The 21,304-nt window shown below is 38.5% G+C and overlaps 1 protein-coding gene across 1 annotated transcript; it reads left to right on the forward strand.

Moving 5' to 3' along the window:
* Window positions 1-319: 319 nt before the first annotated feature.
* rpgrb (retinitis pigmentosa GTPase regulator b) lies at window positions 320-11,279 on the forward strand. Its single transcript, XM_080878680.1, is given in 15 exon segments — window positions 320-379; window positions 2,358-2,483; window positions 3,119-3,211; window positions 3,912-3,974; window positions 4,055-4,213; window positions 5,023-5,172; window positions 5,623-5,781; window positions 5,973-6,128; window positions 6,241-6,365; window positions 6,965-7,156; window positions 7,271-7,457; window positions 7,966-8,060; window positions 8,155-8,214; window positions 8,330-9,539; window positions 9,542-11,279. Coding segments are annotated over 15 exon segments (3,642 nt in total). The 5' UTR covers window positions 320-348; the 3' UTR covers window positions 10,378-11,279.
* The last annotated feature ends 10,025 nt before the right edge of the window (window positions 11,280-21,304 follow it).

Consider the following 21,304-nt stretch of genomic DNA (forward strand, 5'->3'; position numbering starts at 1 on the left):
ATGCATCTACTTAAATCAACTTCAAGTCAAATGGTTAAAAAAATAATTTCACACACAAAAAAAGAGCTAGAAAATTCACCACACTGGGAAGGGTGAAGACAACTGGGTCGCCCGGTCCTGGCCACGAGGTGTCCCTTATTTATTTTTCAGGGAGTTGGCAACCCTATTTGAGACCCCTGCTATAAATAATGAGACACATGAAATGGCTCTGTTTCTTTAAGAGTCACGTGTGTTCCTTCGTAGCCTAGGAGAAGTTTTGTTTACTTCCGGGTTGTTCGAGTCGAAAATAACAGAAGGGTACCAACACGCCCACAGGCGCGGATCAAAGCGGATTAAAGTACCGCAGAGATGGCAGGCGAAGCTGAAGATGACATTCCGGGTAAATATCAGTCATTGTCGCCTCTTCTGGCTCTCAGAGAACCGTTTGTATTGTAAAATATTCTTTAACTGTAATGTTCACCTTCGGCTAGCTTCAGGCTAACGGAAAGTTAACCTCATGATATTGCATTTCTCCTCCCGTTATTCTGTTTTACTCTACACGAGTGCTTTAGCTATTAAGGTCAAATAGTTTTTATGAATTTTTTCCTCATCATTCCTCACTTTGAATCACTTTGATAGTGATTAATTATCAAGTATCTTTTTTCCCCTGTCCTGATATTTTCATATTTTATTGTCGATGCCAATGTTCAACTCTACCACATGTCAAAGGTGTTTTTTTTTTGTAGTCAGTTGCATTTACGCTCAAACAGTAAAAGGAGAGGTAAAAATAAAAACGGTCTTACTATGGTAAATGGTAAATGGCCTGCATTTGTATAGCGCTTTTCTAGTCCCTAAGGACCCCAAAGCGCTTCATACTACATTCAGTCATTCACCCATTCACACACACATTCACACACTGGCGATGGCAAGCTACATTGTAGCCACAGCTGCCCTGGGGCGCACTGACATAGATTGTTTTAATTTCATGAAAGTGCTTCTTATGCATATCCGTGTCTATAATAACACTAAAGCAATAAAGCAATAGCAAACAATGCATAATTTTTTATATTTTGATACAAAATACATTTTGTTTTCTCCCCCCTTTTTGTATTATTGTGTTTCTTTTACTCTGTTTTCTTTGATGAAGGAATAAAGTAAGTAAGTAATAAATGACCCCATCCAAAGAACATTTTTACAAAATCTGTAACCCTTTAAAAACGTTTATGTCATTTTTTTTCAGTAACAAATAATGCCAAGTATTCAGATCTGCAGCACTCAAATTTGAACGTTTTCCTCCTCTTCTTTTTTATGCAGACTAGATCTTTTCCAAGTGGAAAAATATGTTATTCCTGAATACATATTTTGGCGTAGACTTCTTGTTTGAGAAGACAAGACATTTGAAGACTTCACATTGTGTTAACTTGACTCTTTGGCTAATTTTTAATTAATGTGAAAAAAATGTAACCAAAATGATGCTAGTTAAATGGTAAAAACTACTAAATAAACATTTTGAGTTAGTTTAGTGTCTTAGTTTTGGTTTATTTGTTGGGATTATGCAAAACTTTAAAATATCCAAGATGCAAGCAACAAGTATGCACATAGCCATAAACCACGTAAACAAAAATATATACTGTAAGTTACTATGAGAAGAGAACTGAAATGAGAAGATTGTCTCAAAATGTTAGCTTAATAACTTGAAATTTCGAGTCAGGTATGAAAAACACAATTTTGAGTCATTAATTAAAAATTTTCAAATACTAACCTCAAAATTTGAATTATGCATAGCAAAAGCAGTTTCTGTTTTTTAGTGGAGGACACAAGCCTCTATAGACTGTCCACACGTGGACACGTGTGGACATGTTCAGGATCTGAAAATTGAAGTCAAGACGTAGAGTGCATCAAACCTCCTTTCTTTTTAATGGCCATCTAGGCGGTAATGCTTGTAGTTATAAATCAAAGCTTCCTTATAAAGGAGTCTATGAGAAAATGAACCTGCTCCTCCCTTGATTTCTTACCTCAGTAAACACTTTTCTGATGAATTCTCTGAGCTCCAATGCTTACTTAATTTGGTAAATTATGGTCATTATCAGAATCAGAAAGGAGGATGAAGCAAGTTAGGACCTTAATTTTGACTGACAAGTTGAAATCATATGAGCACGCTGTGTCCTTTGGTGTCACAGTCAGATCGTTCCACAGCAAATTACGTCTGGATGGAAAAAAAAAATTACTCAGCTTGAGGTTTCACTAACACTAGACTGACATCAAGGTGGCTCCATCCATCCATCTTTTATATAAAGGGCTGAAACATCACATTTGGTGTGGTTAAACTTGAAAATTAATCCAAGTTGGTGATTGGTTTTTTTGGTCTCTTCTTACAGAATCGGGGGCAGTTTTCACTTTTGGAAAGAGCAAGTTCGCTGACAACATTCCAAGTAAATTTTGGCTTAAAAATGACATCCCACTCAGAATAGCGTGCGGCGATGAGCACACCGCCTTAATAACAGGTGAGAGCCCCTCCTATGTTCCAGGTAATACTCATTTACGTGTTTGTACACTGCTGACAAACGTGAAAGCTGGAAATACTGTTTTGATTTAGTTTCACTTGCGCTGTCCTCTTAAAATATGTCTGCTCTAACATATCAGAACTGATATGTTTTCTCGGTTTTGTTTAGATGTACAAAAATTAGATTTATTAAAAAAAAAAAAAAGATAAATACATTAACCTCCATTTTAAGATTTGGATTATTTTTTAATGTTGTGCTTTACAATATTAACCTACTGTCATTTTTAAAATACAAAAGTATTTTTACTCTTTACTTTTGTTTGTATCTACATGTTTACAAAAAATATATATTGTATCAGTCAAGTAAGTCAAAATTTCAATACATTTCTTCAATTTAAATTTTAGTTTAATTTCATGGTTATCTTTTGGAGGGGATTTTTACAATTACGTACAATTACTTAATTTGAGGAAAAGCTTTCTTTATTATCCAAATTAGATTTTCAGCTTTTTTCTCTTATCTTTTTTTATTATTTTGTTTTGTGACTGTAACTGAATCCAGCCCCGTGTCACTTTAAAATGAATCCTGCTGAAACATCACAGAGTCCCTTTCAGGAGATTTTCTCTGTGTCTTCACAGAAAATGGGAAGCTCTTCCTGTTTGGTAGCAACAACTGGGGCCAGCTCGGCCTTGGCTCCAAAGTGACTGTCAACAAACCCACCTGTGTCAAAGGTTGGTCTTTATGGCACCTTCTCACTGTTTCAGTTCTAAAAAAAAAGTTATAGAGGATGAGTAGTGCCACTGAAAGCTGCTTTCAGCCAGTTTAAACAGGCAGTGAGGAGGGAGTCCCTGAAGAGGAGGAGACAAAGCCTTCAAATAAAGTGTGACTTTGTTGTAAATATAATCTCAGTCTAGAGGGCTAATAATCTGCTTAAATCTGGAGGGACATTAGCTGAGAAACAGTAAGTGCCACTCCTCAGATACAGAGAAAAGGATGTGTCCTGTATGAGGTTTGTTTAAGTGTGAATTTAATCTGAAAATTACTTTAAAAAGAAAGGATCATTCTTACTGGAAATAGTTGTTCAATACAGAAAATCTAAATGTAATAAATAATCCTAGAAATTAAACTCAAGTCTGATTAATTCTATTTTCTGGTGATTTTAGTTTTTTGGTCATTAGTAGATGGAGGGAGCTGGGCCTCAAAATTTATGCAATGTCTATGTTGGAAAAGTTCTATATAATATTAAAAATGACCACAAGTCTTTAATAAATTTTATAACAGTTTGGAATTATTGTATTTTGCATTGAATTGTACTGAGAACACTTTGTTTTTCTTCATGAATCTTTTCTAAAGTTATCAAAAGATGATGAGGTAAGCTGCGCTCTCCAGATTACCGTTCCCATAGTTTTAAATTTCTTTGTGATGTTTCAGCCCTGAAGTCTGAGAAAGTTCAACTGGTGGCTTGCGGGAGAAACCACACGCTTATCTGCACAGGTCAGTGTTTAGTGTTCACAGCTGTTTTCTTTCAAGTGCTGATGAATATTAAACACGCTTGTGTTGATGTGTGTCTGTAGCCCAAGGGAAGGTGTATGCCTCAGGTGGGAACAGCGAGGGTCAGCTGGGGCTTGGAGACTGTGATGAGAGGACTTCCTTCAAGAGACTTGATTTTTTTGATTCACAAGGACCAATCAAGATGCTTGCTGCGGGTTCGAACACCTCAGCAGCTCTCACCGGTAAGATCCACACAACACTGTAATTCAGCTGTTAGCTCTGATCACAGCTAATCAGAGCTTAACTGCCAGTAAACATTAAGGGAAGTCATATAATAAATGCAAATTAAATGTTAGTTAATTTTCATTTTAAGGTTTTTGATCATTTTTGATGTATATTTCATAATTGTGCCTACATCTACACTAAGATATGCAGTTTTTGTATTGTTTTATTCATTGTATATGTATTTTATCTTACTTTATTTAATTGTAAATTATATTTTTGCTATTTTTTGTTAGTGTAATGAGATTAAAAACATTAAAATTTTTAATGTATGTTTTTTTTACCTTGGAATTTAATTATATAAATATATATTGAAGATTAAATGAAATTAAAATTAAATATATACATATATCATACATATTGTACTACTGGATGTTCGATTTTATTTTTTAGACTTTGCTCATAAATTAGATTTAAAGTAAAAAAAATCTAAAAACATTATTGATTTAAAATTATTTTTTTAAACATTCATGTTTTTATATTTTTTGTATTTTGTTTAAATTTGTATTTCATCTGTATATTCTGTATTTTCTGCAGCATCTAAAAAAAAAAAAAAAAGATAATTTCATGAAATTCATTTGTAATTAAATTATAGTTATTCTGTTATCAAATGAAAAATTTGGTTAACAAAATTGAAGTAAAAAGATTCCTTATGTTTTAGAAAATGTTGCAAGTTTAAAACTGAAGTGTAGAAGAGAGAACAAAGTGTCGTTAACAGATAAATGTGTTCCCAAAATAAACGTAATCTCTTTATTTATTTCTTTTCCAGCGAGTGGTAAACTCTTTATGTGGGGTGATAACACAGAGGGTCAGATTGGTTTGGGTAAGGAGAGTCAGGTGTCATCACCCCAGGAAGTCAGTGTAGGCCGACCAATCAGCTGGGTCTCCTGCGGGTACTACCATTCAGCTTTAGTGACAGGTGAGTAGAGATAGGTCCCAAATAACCATTCATCACTTTGCAGTGAGCCTGCAAATCGCACATGGTTACAGATAGCATAAGGAACATGGGTGACAGTGGCTAAAATATAAAAGAATAATTCTCACACGTGTGTATTTATACTAATGTAAAAATCAGAACAATAAAAGTTTTTTTTTAATGCAAGTTAATTGGCAAAAGTATCTTATTTCCATAGATTTTCATTCACCATATTATTTTATAATTTAAAAAATCAAAACTCCATTGTTCATTTAAATTTAGGTGTTTTGATTTTTGCATATAAATATTATTATAGAATTTAACATATTTTAAAATCAAGTGACACTTTTTTAAAAAGTTTTTTTAAGTTTAACCAGAATTTTGTTTCCCCTATTCGTTCTGGACCTAAAACCAGTGGATAGCTCTGAGTATTTCCTATTTTTGTTTTCCAAGTGGATGGCGCTCTGTACACATTTGGCGAGCGGGACAGCGGAAAACTGGGTTTGGGCACCCACCAGCTTCCAGGGCACCGAGTGCCTCAGCTGGTGAAGAGCATCAAGGAGCCAGTGACGCAGGTGGCCTGTGGGGGTGGACATACAGTGGCACTCGCAGGTAAATGTCTGATGACAGCAAATAAGACATGTTATTTATTTATTTCCTTTAAATAACTAACTGAGAATAATATTCTCAGTTGGTTTCCCCCTTCCTTCAATCTTACTAAAAAGTTACAGAATGCTCTCAAACAGGGGAATAAAATACTGCAGCATGCTGCAAACGCCTCTGATTGTGTTGGTTTCTTTCAGAGGGAAGTGTGTACACGTTCGGCCTCGGTCAGTTCGGACAGCTCGGCCATGGGACATTCATCTTTGAGTCCCGGGTGCCGCGTTTGGTTGAGCACTTCAAGAAGGGACGAGCCTGTCAGGTGGCCTGTGGAGAAAACCACACCGCTGTCATTACAGGTAAATCTCAGCTCGGTTCATTAATGCCGAGCTTCTCATTGACAACAGAGTTGAACAGAAGAGGTTCTTCACGGATCTGATGTCAGAAATTTTAATCTTTTTTTTTTTTTAGAAGACGGGTTGCTATACACGTTTGGAGATGGCAGACATGGAAAACTTGGTCTGGGGGAAGAAAACTTCACTAACCAGTTTAAACCAACGCTGTGCCTGCGATTCCTGAAGTATAATGTTCAGGGAGTAAGTGTTTCATACAGACAGGTTTACATTTGTTCATGCAGTAGAACTTAAAATAATGTATAGGAATTATTTAATTAGGCTTGGAGATACTTCATAAGTTTAAAGACAATGTAATTTTATTGTCGCATTTCTTATATCTTTTTAATTTTTTGTCTTCACTTTTTACATTAAAAAAAAATTATGTTCGTTTTTCAATTTTTATTCATAATTGCATATATAACATAAAATATATAAAATTTTAAATGAGTTTTACCTTTTAAAATTTTTTTATTTTTTTGTAAAGCACTTTGAGTGCTCAGAGTAGAAAGTGCAATATAATAACCATTCCATTTGTCTTTTTTTTTTTACCTTTTATACTCTTTAAATACATAATTTAAAAAATTATGTATATTTGTGTCAGTTTTGTGTCAATTTTTAAAATGTGTTATTATTTTTTTAATTACAAAAATCCTAAATACATACATATATAAAAATATAAAATTCATTTTATATTTTAAAAACATTTATTTATTTATAATCATATATATTTTCTATTTTTGTGCATTTCTGGGTGACTTTCATGCATGCAAATACTTTAATTTGGTTGCTGACGTGTCCAGGCGATGTGCGGCGGATGTCACATGGTGGTGCTGGCTCGGCCGAGGGCCCGGGGAACCGGTGAGGTCACGCTGGAGGATGACGATGTGACGGAAAATTTCCTGGAGAAACCATACGTGGAACTGCTGGGTAACACAGTTGACTCATCTACGCTGCAGAGGAGCCTCTCAGCCCGGGTTCGCAGGAGGGAGAGGGTGGGTATGAGGACAATGAACGTGACACTTTTTATAGTTTATCTGCAGATAACAGTTCGTTTCTAAAGAAGTTCATGGGTTAATATCGCTCATTGGCTAAACCCTCTGATTCAGGAGCGATCTCCAGACCAGTTTGGCACCATGTTCCGCACGCTGCCTGCCATGACACCAGGTAACCTCCTCCCGCCACTGACAGCCTCCAGCCAGACCATACCACCACGACTGGCTCCGCCTGAGGTGATCCACGGAAAGGTGCTCAATGGCACTTACCAGCACAGGAACGAGGAGTCGACCCACCAGGGTACCTACTTCATCTGCACCGCCATTGCCTCATCCTCTTTCTGTTACATCAAAGTTTTGGACAATATTATTTGCATTTTTGTTAGACTTTGGGGAGGTTGTTGTCTTTTTTTTTTGTCTCCTTGAGTCACATCTCTGATAAATCCTATCCCTTTGGCTTCCTCAAGATCCCTTATTCATTTTTATGAAAACAGACACCTGTACGGTATATGTTTCTAAGACCTAGAAGCACTAAGATGAAGTTGGGAAAAATGAGAATGTGAGCTCTGTATTTTTGACATTTGACAATTGGTGTTCATGTTGTTCATGCCCTTTCCCTGAAAGTTAAATGAGTTTCTCTTGATCTCAGGGTTTTCTGCAGATTTGAAATCTGTAAATAAAGAGGTCAGATTCTCAAAATCTTGATTTTTTTTTTAAAAACATCTTACGTATTTGTTCATCTTTGTCACTATGTGATATTACCTGTATCTGGAAAGCTGCTGCTGAAGATAATGCTGTCCTGTTTTCAGAGCTGGCAGGTGGGGAGACAGACAGTGTTGTGGAAAGTCTGACAGACACTGACAGCGTGAGAGGTCTTGGAGAAACCAGAGACTTCCTCAACATGGTAAGAGATCAATGACATCATCTTAAATGTTGCTCAGAAAAAAAGACAAATATAACATTTTGCTGCTGATTTCATCTCTGCTCCTTCCTGACAGACTCATGTGATGAAGATAGACCCCAGTGATAAAACCCTCACGCTGTCTCCAGTTCAAAAGGTAACTCAAACTCTTACTTTGTGTGCTATGTCCTTTGATGTTTCTGCATGTCTCTTCCTCTCTAATGCATGCCTCTTTTTTCCATCCTTTTCTTGCTTTCTTGCACCGAGGATAGAGGAAGGGTAAGAATGGTAAGGCTATAAAAGAACAGAGTCAAAGAAAGCAGAGAAAGCTCTCAAAGCAGAGCAGTTTCTCTTCCACTTCGCTGTCTTGTAAGAGTGAGGCTGCCTCTCCCCTCCGGGCGTTACCCACTGAACTCCTGAGGAGTCGTAGCACTCGTACTCAGGGCCCGCAGAGCCCCCAGAGACATCAGAAAAGCAACCAGAACAAGGTGAATCTGATCTTGGCTGTAGAGGAGTTGCAGGAGAGGCCCAGTAAAAACAAACCTACAAGCATCAGGGACATAAATAAGGCAGCATCCAAAGAGCAACAAATGCAAGTTCACAGTAAAAGCCAGGTGATAGGGGTTCACAGGAAGCTGGCAGCAGACTCAAAACAAAGTCCAGAAACTATGAAGAAAAGTTTAGATTTCAACTCTAAATCTGCTAAAGTTGAGAAAGTGAAGTCTAAGCCTGTGAGGGTTAAAAGCAAACCCACAGGAATCAGTTCACCAGGTAAACTCAGTCATACAGACTCAGCAAGCTTTCACCTGAGTGACACTTTGGATGAAGAGAGCATAGTGGGCTCTCAGCAGGTTTCTGAGGTGAAAAAAATCCCCAAATCTAAAGAGAAGAAAACAGATTTGTCTAAGAAAAACAAGAATGAAAAAAACATGAAAGAAGCTCAAATCAAAAAAGGGTCAGAGGTTCAGGAAAAGTCAACAGATCTCAGCCTGCTTGTTGGAGCTGCTTCGCTCGCTGCAGGAGCAGCTTTGATCCAAGCTGGAAGACGATTAAGCTCCACATCCCTTTCTGAGAACAGTTGTGCTGTACTTAAAGAGGGTGTGACTAAATCACTGAGTGAGGAATCTGAATCTTACGCTGCCAATTTTAGCCACAGATCTGCTGTCAGCATCAACATCATACCCGCACCTGAAAGTCCTGAAATGAGGACAATCTCAGATCAAAGTGAACAGCAGATGGACTCTGCCGCAATCAAAGAGGAAGAGGAGGATAATGACGAAGAGGGTGAAGAGGAAGAAGGGCAGACAGATGCAAAAGTAAGCGAGGAAGAGGAGGATGTTAGTCACATTATTAAGAAAGTGGCAGAGAACACTGAGGATGAAAAAGAGAGTGACACTCTTCACTCTGGAGAGAAGTCAGACAGCGATGTAGATGAGGAGGAGGATGAGAGCAATGTTGTGGTAGAAGATGAAGAAGAGGAGGAGGAAAGAGTGGAGTAACAGAAAGTGAAAGCAAAACAGAGACTGAAGAGAAAGACAGAAACGGAGGTGATGTAGAAGAAGAGGAGTCGGAGGAAGAGGAAAGTGAGGAAGGGTCAAGTCACGAAACAGAGAGCAAACGTGGAGATACTGAAAGTGACTTGGAAGAAGGGGACGAGGAAGAAGAAGGGAGTTTGGAGAGTGAGGGTGAAGAAGATGAGGTTGAAAGTGAGTCTGTGAGGTCTTCAGAGAGAGAAGAAAGTGAGGAAGAGAGGGAGACCGAAGAAGGAGAAGATGAAAAAGAGGAGGAAGAAAAAAGTAGTGCTGAAGAAGTAGAAGAGAGTAGTGAAGAGGAAAACAGTGAAATTGAGGAAGAAGAGGAGGCGGAGGAACAAAGTGAGGAAAAGGAGGAAGAGACAGAGGATGAGGAGGAGGAAGAAGAAAAAGAAGAGGATGAACAAAGTGAGGAGAAGGAGGAAGAGACAGAGGATGAAGAGGAGGCAGAAGAAAAAGAAGAGGAAGAAAGTGAGGAAAAGGAGGAAGAGACAGAGGATGAGGAGGAGGAAGAAGAAGGAGAAGAGGAGGAAGAAAGTGAGGAAAAGGAGGCTGAAGCGGAAGATGAGGAGGACCAGAGTGAGGAAGAAGAAGACGAGGAAGAGAAGGAAGATGAAGAAGAAGAAGAGGAGAAGGTTGTCAAAAAGAAAAGGTCTGCTGAAGTGAAAAGACAAAGTGCTAAATCAGCAACTAGAAGCAAACTAAGGTTAGGGGTCAAAGGTCAGGCGGCAGGTGAGTCAGAGGAGTTCTGGGATGATGTTTTACCTCAATACCTCAATCTGAAATAATAAGGGCCCTTATATCAATATTATTGAGTTATTGATTTATTGAATAACAGGAAATGGACACGATCAAAGTCTGAAAAGTAAAAAAAAAAATATATATTGTTATAAAAATGGCCATACTAGAAAAGCTTGATACAGGTCACATTACTTTTTCTGTATAAATAGTTAAAACTACATTGTATTCAGTTTTGTATGAGATTACTCAGTTAATTAATTAACATAACCAAAACAATGTCAGGAGAATAAATTGTATATTTTTATATAAAGTTTTGTCATCTGCAAAGAAAATCACTAAAATACATTTATGTAAGAGAAGGGAAGACAAAGTGGATTAGCCAGACAGTTAAGCCAGTTATATTTTTAAAATGTCCAGTAATAGATCTTTGTAGATGTATGAAACATTAGACATTTAAAGTCAATATCACATAGTTTACATTAGTGAATTAGCATGTAATATTGACCCTTTCGAAATGCACGACAAGCAGTGTGGATGTGACTGAACAATAGAAGGCAGGTAGCTTAAAAGATCAAGTATCCATGCTAATGCTGGTGAAATAAGGATTCAATGTCTTGGTTAAAATTGCCTTGCAGGCAGTACTTAAATGCAAAAGCACAACAGATGTGGATTTCACATAATTATTTTTGTTTTTCAGTATTTAATTTTTTATTGACCTTATTTTTTCCTAGTAAGATATTATTCTTTCTCTTTTTGCACCTGGAGACTATCTGAGCTTTCATGTTCTACACAAATTTCCATGTGTTTATCATCTATCTTTTGTGTTTGCCAAAACTACTTAAGTAGAATTTTCAGGTATCTGTACTTGAATCAAGTTGTTGTTTTTTTTTCAGATAACTTTTTATCTTTACTCCCTACATTTTTAAACAAATATCTGTACTTTCTATTCCTTACATTTTCAGAACGTCACTGTGCGCCTTCAAACATCAAACCGATTTGAGGCTAAACAATAACACATGAGAGGAAATCCAATTTGTAATCACCAGAGCATGCGCCATAGTGAGGGGTTTAAGTTCGGGCCTGTGGTTTATTTGGAGCAACACCAGGACGAGTGCAGGTGTCCATGAGTTGTGGTTGCATTATTTCTGCATCTAGGTAGTGCTATAAAGGAGGGGTAATTTCAAATGCAGCATTTCTACCAGTAAACATCAGCAAACACAAACTGTTTGTGTCTACAGTTTGTCACAGTGTGTTGTTAGCCAAAGGTCCAGACACTGTATTTCACAGGGAGAGAAAAGAAAGAGCTAACTTCACTAAATGATGGAAATAGATAAGGAAGACAGGAGGTTATATTTATAAGTACGGACTGCTCAGTGGTATTTGATAATTTTTTTTCATATTGTGAAGCATGCTGCAAAGCAAACTAAGCTAGATTATCTGTGTTAGTTAAAGGTTGCATTAAAATAATCTAGTGCAGGATAAGCTGGTTAGCGTTCAGTAAGGTGATGTTATGAATTTGAAGTTAAGTTGATGAAGTTTAGATTCATTCACTGAATTCCACCTCTATATTGTTTAGTATAGAGACAGCATAAACAGTGCTGACAGCAGAGAACAGCAGGGCAACTCATAAAATATCTTCTTACATTTGTTGAATTCAGTTCTCCACAGAGAGCAGTAAACCTCAGAGCAGTAGCCCAGATCAGTTGATCACAGCCTGTACACTCAGAAAATATACTGGAGCCCACAATAGAAATTGTGATTCTTTTCCCCACACTGAGCCAATTAGGGCTGCTCGATTATGGCAAAAATGATAATCACGATTATTTTCACTGAAATTAAGATCTCGATTATTTGACGATATTTATTTAACAATAACAATGTATTGAATAATGACTTTAAAGATTGTCAAAAAATAATATAAAATAGTGTGCAAATACTGATAACAGTGCAAATGTTTGCAATATAAAAAATTAATGAAAAATGAGTTCTGACTCCGCGAACCCATAATGTTTCCACACCACTGAAGTTTTTTTTACCTCTCTTTTCAACCAACGGCAGTCACTCTCCTCTCCAAATAACTTCTGCTTAGCTTTCCGAGCTTCCCTCGGGTCCTCTTAATCAGCGGTCCCCAACCCCCGGGCCTCGGACCGGTACCGGTCCGTGAGTCGTTTGGTATGAGAGAGTTGAGGCTCAGGTGTGAAATGTATAGTTTTCAGGGTTTTTATCGGTTTTCAGCGTTATTTTGTTATTGTTTTTATCGTTTACTCGGTTTTCCTTGGTCTTTTCACATGTGTTATGAATAAATCTTCTTTTTTTTGGTACCGGTACTAGTTTTATTTTGTTGTATTTATCCGCGACACCTTAAAGGCCGGTCTGTGAAAATATTGCTGGGCATAAACCGGCCCGTGGCGCAAAAAAGGTTGGGGACCGCTGCTCTTAATTGTTGTGACACGTGTTCGAAATGCAGAGACGTGCGCTCGATTTGCCACACGGAGCAGCGCGAGAGTAAAGCACGAGGGAGGGGCTAATAATCGGCTCAGTCATTTTTAATGATCGTTGAAAGCCCAGATCGTAATCGTGATTACAATTCGATTAATTGAGCAGCCCTAGAGCCAATGCAACCTATTTTAGGGTTTCACTACCTACTGAATCCCACTTTCACCCCTGAGTGTACTCATTTTCTGCTTAGAGGCAAAGTCATTTTGTACAATGGAAGCAAAAGAAAATAGAGCTATTTTTGTTTCCTTCTTTTTCTCTGCTTATTTTCTCATTTTCAATTAAGATTTAAACTAAAGTTTGCATTCTCATTTATTAATATTTTATTATTACATTAATACAGCACAAGCTTCAGTTAGCTTTGCACAAAAATCGCTAGTAGAAACGTCCTTCAAAGAGGTACTTTTTACTTTCTTACTTTGAATACATTCATAGCCAGTACTTTTTCACTTTTACTTCAGTAAAGAAGTTAAATCAGTACTTAAGTACAGAATGTTTGTCCTTTTTCCACCTCTGGAATACACAAGCTTCTTTGTGTTTATCTGAATTTTATGTTTTCATTCTGAAACAGCTGGAACATTTGCATGTACTGTGCCTTTCCCTCTTACATGTTAACCACACCATCTTTTTGATTTCATATATTATGAATGTGTTTCTTTATAGCTTTCTGAACCCTTTCTCTCATAACGTTGTGTTGTTTTGGGCTGCTTTTGTATTTCCATCCAGCCTTTTGCTTTTGGTTTACAGCAATGCTTACTCATGTTTGTCTTAAGTATTGATTTAAATGCTTTTTGGTTTACTTATATTTCCTTGGAAGCCTTTTCTTTTTGCTTCTGCTTCTGCTCAGTTATGCATGGCTCTTGCAACCAGAACTCTCTGAATTTCCAGTATTATGACTAATAGAGTACCCAAATATTCTTCAAACCTTCAGCCTTAATCTTTGTCTTGCTCAAATTTAAATATTTTATCTGGAATTATTTATGTTGCTATTTCTATTAATTTGTATTTGTAATAAATATTTGTGTTGCATTACAATGTGTTTTTTTTTTTAATGTATTATGACATAGGACATTTGTTAAAGTAGGTCTTAATGATACTTAATAGTCACAATTGTTTGTGTACATTCACTACTAAACAAGATTGTATTGGTTATTTAGACCAGGCTGACATCTGCTTCTGCTTCCATCTCATACGTAATTGCATGCCAAAATCTTTCATTTTTGTAAATGTAAGTTTCTTCTGAGAAATTAAAAAAAAAACTCTCAAAAAAACAATCTCAGTGGAAAAAAGGCAAAATTCAATGAATGTTAACCATTAGACTGTTGTATTTATTGTATCCAGTATGTCTTGCCCTGTTATATTTTGATATACCTTTATTAGTCCCACAAGGGGAAATTTCATAAGGCTGCCGACCTATTGCACGCAATGGCGGCGCCATCTTACCCTCCGACCATACATACATTACACAAAACATCACATGGGGAAGACAGGTCAGAGAGGTATAACAATGGAAAATGCACCACATGAGGAAAGATAAGGAGAAAAAAATAACTCCCCCCAGACTAACACCTCTGCACATAGCACATGAAAAAACTCTTAATACACCAAAGAAACACATGACAAGCAACAGGGGTGGGTAAAGGGGTGAGAGACAGCCGATTTAGACAGTACATCCGGGCCTGCAGCCTGTGCACTGGCCTCCCTGATCCACTGTCAGCATCGGAAGGGAATAAGCGTCGAAGGCGTTTGGAAAGGGAGGGGGGATGAGTGTGTGCATATCAGTGTATATGTATGTGTGTGCGTGTCCACAGTTCAGCTGAGACAGTGTCCTTCGCCCTGCTAGGCTAAGTAAACAGTCTTCCAGCCAACCCAGGTGGTCTTGCATGGAATGGGAAGGAACAGACTAAACACAGTCGTTATCAGGGTGTTTTTGATCGGCTCCAGCCTTGAGACCGCAGCTGGCACCAAAGGGGTATCCGCATGAAGTGATGGTGGTTTTTACTTTAGTGCGAACAGGTCATATGAATTTCAAAGCAGTTCTACAGTCCAACACTGGTCTCTCAATCTCCTGTTGGAGAGCCGCGAGCTTCGTCATACTTGCGTTCTGTGATGTTGTCATTTCTTGTGCTCCACGAGCCGATTCTGAGAACTCGCGGCAGTGTGCCTCCCCGAGATGTCATCCAATTTGCGCCCAGAGATGTTATTCCAAGCTAGCCCTTCCGAGATGTATCCAGTCTGCAGTCAGAGATCTTATCCTGAGTATTCACAGCAGCCGTAGCCTCTCCAAGATCTTATCCGTGCTGCACTCAATGAGCCCATTTTGAGAAACTCACGCCTCTCCCATCGTTCCAATCCCAGCGGGCAGCCTTGTGGGGGTTTGAACAGCCGGTTCCGCTTCCTTAATTCTTCGATAAGTCAGGGCCATATAATGCCATATAATGCCATATAATGCCTGGAAAAGACTACAGCGAATCATGTGGCTTTTTTCTTTCTCTTTCTCTTGTTTTTAAGGCACTACACAGCTCTCCAGCTGACACAGCTGATAAATAGGATGGTATCGTGAACCTTAATTGATACTACGATATACTATTAAGTATATTGTGTTTGAGTGTTATTTAAAATCTATTTTAAATAACACTCAAACATTTTTTAAAATTAATTAATTTTTTTGAAGGACGTCTTTCTACTGAAACACATTTTATAAGATTTTCGGTGGAAATAGTAGTGGTTATAAACAGGTTCTTTGTGGGACACCATGTTCATTACATGCAAGTTAGGTTAAGGACAATCACGTATGCAGATAATACCTGATTAGCAGGGTCAGTGGGAGTTTTATAGTATATTCTTTGAAAGATAATAAATAAATAAAATTAGTTTAGAAGAAAGTCACTCAAGTACTTTGAATACACATCGAATATTTAATTTATTTTATTTAATCTCTCACTACTTTATTCTTTTTTCAAATTTTGGGGGGATTCAAGCAGTATATCATTAAATAGACAAAAATTGAAAAACAACTGTCATGACTCTGCAGGGCACAAAAGCCCATCGGGCTATATGATAACCCGACAGGCGAGGCTGAGATAGATTTTGGTCGCCCGACCAGAGATATCTGTAGCTCCGGGACGTCGGGCTAGCGATTTTGCAAGCCCCGAAGAGGAAGATTTTTTTTTTTTCTTTGGGAGGTAGCTGAGACCAAGAGCTGAGCTAATGAAGAGGAAACATTTGACTTTATGATGCAAATATTTAACTGAATTATAAGAAAATCTGCCTTTTTCAGCCTCAACTGTCAAAAATATCACAGTGGACACTGACAAACTCACTTTGTCAGTAAGGTGCCAGACTAGCATATTTCAGAAAATGATGATGTGAGGAAAATCTGTTCCTCTGTTTCAGTGTCTGGTGTGTTCGGGATAAGATAAGGTTTGACCTGTTTCGTCTAGTGATGATGCTGTTTTAGTGTAGAGTAATACGTCTAATTCTAGCATCACTATAGTCTTTTCCAATCATTCCTTGCTTGTCAGTTAATTCAGCTGGCAGAGCTTATATTTTATTCTGTATAGTAAAAACATTAGCATCAAACTAGAAAGTGCATATTTTTCATGTCCTTTACTTGTTCTTTATTTTAAAGAACAAAGGAAAGGACAAGAACTGAAAAAAATGCTTTCCATTCATTGCAAATCGAAAGCAGTTTTTTTTTCTTCAACTTAAATAAACTCATGCCTTTGTCTTGTTGTTATTGGAATCTGCTAATATTAACCAAGCAAGGCCTCAGTCACACAAACCTAGAGACTGGATTTGTAGCCACAGGTCCTGAAAAAAGGTGAATTCCACTACTAGGTGGTGAGTGGTATCTAGAGGTTGCTGGCAGTGTTGGATCAAAAACCTTGTGATTGCTTTTGTCACTTGTGAGTTATGGTGATCACCAGTAATTTCCAGGGAAGATGCCAAGTTGTGTGCAAACACTTGCAAACCAGTCCCAAAGCAATAGTAAAACTGTAAAAAAAAAAAAAAAGTATTACATAAACCAGATAGCGAGACCGTTGCCATGGTAAAGCACAACTTTTTTCCTTTGAAGGTGAATGGTCTGCATTTCTGGTTTGTGTCACACACTTGACAGTTTCACTACCACTCATCAAATAGATGGTGAGTGACCAATTAATGTCTTCTTTAGTGTCTTCCTTGCAATCTGCAGGTGATCTGCTAGCAGCTAAAACAATGACAAGGGTGTTTTCATGGTAGCACATACTGACTTTTCCGTAGCAACCAGAAGTTGTGAGAGAATCACAGACAAATCTCTAGGCCTATGTGGCTGAGGCTTAAAACTGCTTATGACTAAATATTTTTCATGTCCTTAATGCTCCTGTTTTTGCAGGACTTGACAAAAGGGTTTGCTGAGACATGGACCAAAGGCGAGGAACAAGGTCAAGAGGAAGAAGAAGGAGAGGAGGAAGATGATAAGGTTGATGATGATGACGAGTTGGAGGAAGACGAGGAGGAGAATGACACACTGTTGTCCTCGACAGAGAAACCAGTAGAAGAGACCCAGAGTTGTGTAAATAAGTAGCACTAAGTTGAATATCGGGCATCTTTGGTTTTTGTTGGTTATTTGTGATTAAGATGGATTAACATGTGAAATCTGATCTTCCCTGAAGCCCAAAGAGGTGAAAGAAGAGCATGTGCCTGATGGACAGCAAAGAGGTGACTGATTTTATCCTTAGTCAGCTGCATGTTTGATGAAAAATCTAAGTAAAGACGGTTAAAAAGAAATTAAAAAGACAAGACAGATAACAATAATGTCTGGTATTACCAGCAGCTGAAATCAGTGAGCAGCCCAATATCAAAGAAGAAAAGACACATGAATATACCACATCAGCCAATGGGGAGGTAGATGGAAACTCCAAAAACCAGCCGGGCTCCAACAAAAAGGTACAATAACTGTGAACATTGGATATATTCTTTGTACTGTGCCTTCAAAACACTCTCAGAAAATAAACTTTATTTTGCCTGTATGGGCACAACACTCCTCACTATGGGATTACCTCTATGGTGCTGTTTTTTTATGTGTTTTTAACATTCATTGTTTGAATTTCAAGCGACAGTTATAGTGGGGCAAAAAAGTATTTAGTCGGCCACCGATTGTGCAAGTTCCCCCACCTAAAATGATGACAGAGGTCAGTAATTTGCACCAGAGGTACACTTCAACTGTGAGAGACAGAATGTGAAAAAAAAAATCCATGAATCCACATGGTAGGATTTGTAAAGAATTTATTCGTAAACCAGGGTGGAAAATAAGTATTTGGTCAGTAACAAAAATACAACTCAATACTTTGTAACATAACCTTTGTTGGCAATAACAGAGGTCAAACGTTTACTATAGGTCTTTACCAGGTTTGCACACACAGTAGCTGGTATTTTGGCTCATTCCTCCATGCAGATCTTCTCGAGAGCAGTGATGTTTTGGGGCTGTCGCCGAACAACACAGACTTTCAACTCCCGCCACAGATTTTCTATGGGGTTGAGGTCTGGAGACTGGCTAGGCCACTCCAGGACTTTCAAATGCTTCTTACGGAGCCACTCCTTTGTTGCCCGGGCGGTGTGTTTTGGATCATTGTCATGTTGGAAGACCCAGCCTCGTTTCATCTTCAAAGTTCTCACTGATGGAAGGAGGTTTTGGCTCAAAATCTCACGATACATGGCCCCATTCATTCTGTCCTTAACACGGATCAGTCGTCCTGTCCCCTTGGCAGAAAAACAGCCCCATAGCATGATGTTTCCACCCCCATGCTTCACAGTAGGTATGGTGTTCTTGGGATGCAACTCAGTATTCTTCTTCCTCCAAACACGACGAGTTGAGTTTATACCAAAAAGTTCTACTTTGGTTTCATCTGACCACATGACATTCTCCCAATCCTCTGCTGTATCATCCATGTGCTCTCTGGCAAACTTCAGACGGGCCTGGACATGCACTGGCTTCAGCAGCGGAACACGTCTGGCACTGCGGGATTTGATTCCCTGCCGTTGTAGTGTGTTACTGATGGTGACCTTTGTTACTTTGGTCCCAGCTCTCTGCAGGTCATTCACCAGGTCCCCCCGTGTGGTTCTGGGATCTTTGCTCACCGTTCTCATGATCATTTTGACCCCACGGGATGAGATCTTGCGTGGAGCCCCAGATCGAGGGAGATTATCAGTGGTCTTGTATGTCTTCCATTTTCTGATGATTGCTCCCACAGTTGATTTTTTCACACCAAGCTGCTTGCCTATTGTAGATTCACTCTTCCCAGTCTGGTGCAGGTCTACAATACTTTTCCTGGTGTCCTTCGAAAGCTCTTTGGTCTTGGCCATGGCGGAGTTTGGAGTCTGACTGTTTGAGGCTGTGGACAGGTGTCTTTTATACAGATGATGAGTTCAAACACGTGCCATTCATACAGGTAACGAGTGGGGGACAGAAAAGCTTCTTACAGAAGACGTTACAGGTCTGTGAGAGCCAGAGATTTTCCTTGTTTGAGGTGACCAAATACTTATTTTCCACCCTGATTTACGAATAAATTCTTTACAAATCCTACCATGTGGATTCATGGATTTTTTTTTCACATTCTGTCTCTCACAGTTGAAGTGTACCTCTGGTGCAAATTACTGACCTCTGTCATCATTTTAAGTGGGGGAACTTGCACAATCGGTGGCTGACTAAATACTTTTTTGCCCCACTGTATAACCTTTGTGTAAAAAACACACCTTTTCAAAGCACTAAGGACTGTGTGAGAAAGCCAGAAAAAATCCACACAGGGCAGGAAAGCAAAGGTTCCACATAGGTTCAGTCCAAAACCATGTTGTTGTGAGGAGACAGTCATTAAACTGTCTCCTGCCATTGAAACCTAGAAGACACTGCACAAATATCATTTTTTAGTGGTTGGGAACATAAAACATATATATCTTTCTAGTCCTTGAAAAGTTTTATGGCATTACCTTAAGGTCTAATCAGCCTTAGAGCATACATTAGTGTAAATTGTACCTGTGTCTCACTGTATAGTTTTAAAAATTATAGAAGAAAGTAAACACACAAGGAAAGAAAAGACAAAAAATCAAATGTGAAATGTTTAAACTATCAGCTGAACAGATGTGCAGATGAAAGTAGTATGAAAACGCCGGGTTAGAGTTCTGAATCCCATTTTTAAAAACCTCAGTATGTTGACCAGTGTTAACTTTGACAGCAAATTTTGATTTAGTTTTATTTTTAGTCTTTTCACTAAAACGTAGTTTAGTTTCAATCATAATATAGACATTCAAATTCTTTTAATTTTAGTCTTTGCATAATCCTTAACCTACTTTACATGTGATAAACAGAAAGGTAATTAGAGTTAATTATCTCATCTTTGCCCTCGCAGCTCTCGCTCTTTAGACGACTTTCGTCCTCCAGGCCCAAGCAGACAAATGACAGAGATCAAACCTCAGTGCAGGGCCTTGCCAGCGGAGACCAAGCTATCCAGGGAGAACCTCCATCTCCGGCTGCTGCCATCAGTGCTGTGACTCACCAAGGTCGAGCTCCGCAGCAGTCTGGCTCCAGAGGACCTCGCTCTGGAGCCTGCACTGTGCTATAATTCCATGAAAAAAACTCTCAGATGGCCTCAGTAATCAGAAGAAGAGCAGAGTGTGAACAAGCTAATTAGCTGCAGATTCCCTCAGTGATGCACAGCATCATCAGCAAATACACTAATCAGAACAGACACAAACAGAGAAACTGAATCCTTCCTTCTTATAAACAGTACAAACTTACCACAAACTCATTTTGACTGAAGTCTTCTATTCTGGAAGGTTCTAAGCAAAAGATTGTGGCTGCTCATTAATCCTGGGCACACAGAGGGTAATACAACATCAAACATCCTTCGAAACCTCAAGGAAGCACATTGTTCAGCCAAGAAAACACACAAAAACTTTGCATTTGTTAAAGGATTACTCAACTGTCAGAGACTATAATATGGCTAGGAAAGGTTTTTATTTTTCTGTAAATTATCCTGTCACACCTGAAAACCCTGACACCGCGCTGACTCCAAACAGCAGTGGAAAGAAAAAGTAGAAATTTTGATATGATCCATGTTAGGAAAAAAACACATCTGAATGTTTGTCCAGCCTCAGTCACACAGGTCTGAAGATTGATTGTTGATCCCCTGGTAATCTCTGGTTGCTAGGGAAAAATGAGTGAGTGGTTGCTGGAGGTTCCTGCTAGCCACTTGGAGAAATCAATTGCAAAGAAGGTGCTGCACTAAAAACTTCATCCTGATGTCTTAGGTTGCTAGCATATTGCCGTGGTCGCCTGTAGTTTGCATGGAAAATGCTAACCTATGGGTGACTGTGGCAAGCTGCTTGCAGCCAAACAATTGCAAAGAGATTTTTGGTGCAACACTGTATACGTCTTTGTGATCGCTTTCATATCCATCAACCTTTTGACAACTGGTCAAGGAATACTCATGGTTCTCTAGT

Source organism: Rhamphochromis sp. 'chilingali' (assembly GCF_963969265.1).
Source record: "Rhamphochromis sp. 'chilingali' genome assembly, chromosome: 3".
NCBI classification, from domain to species: Eukaryota; Metazoa; Chordata; class Actinopteri; order Cichliformes; family Cichlidae; genus Rhamphochromis; species Rhamphochromis sp. 'chilingali'.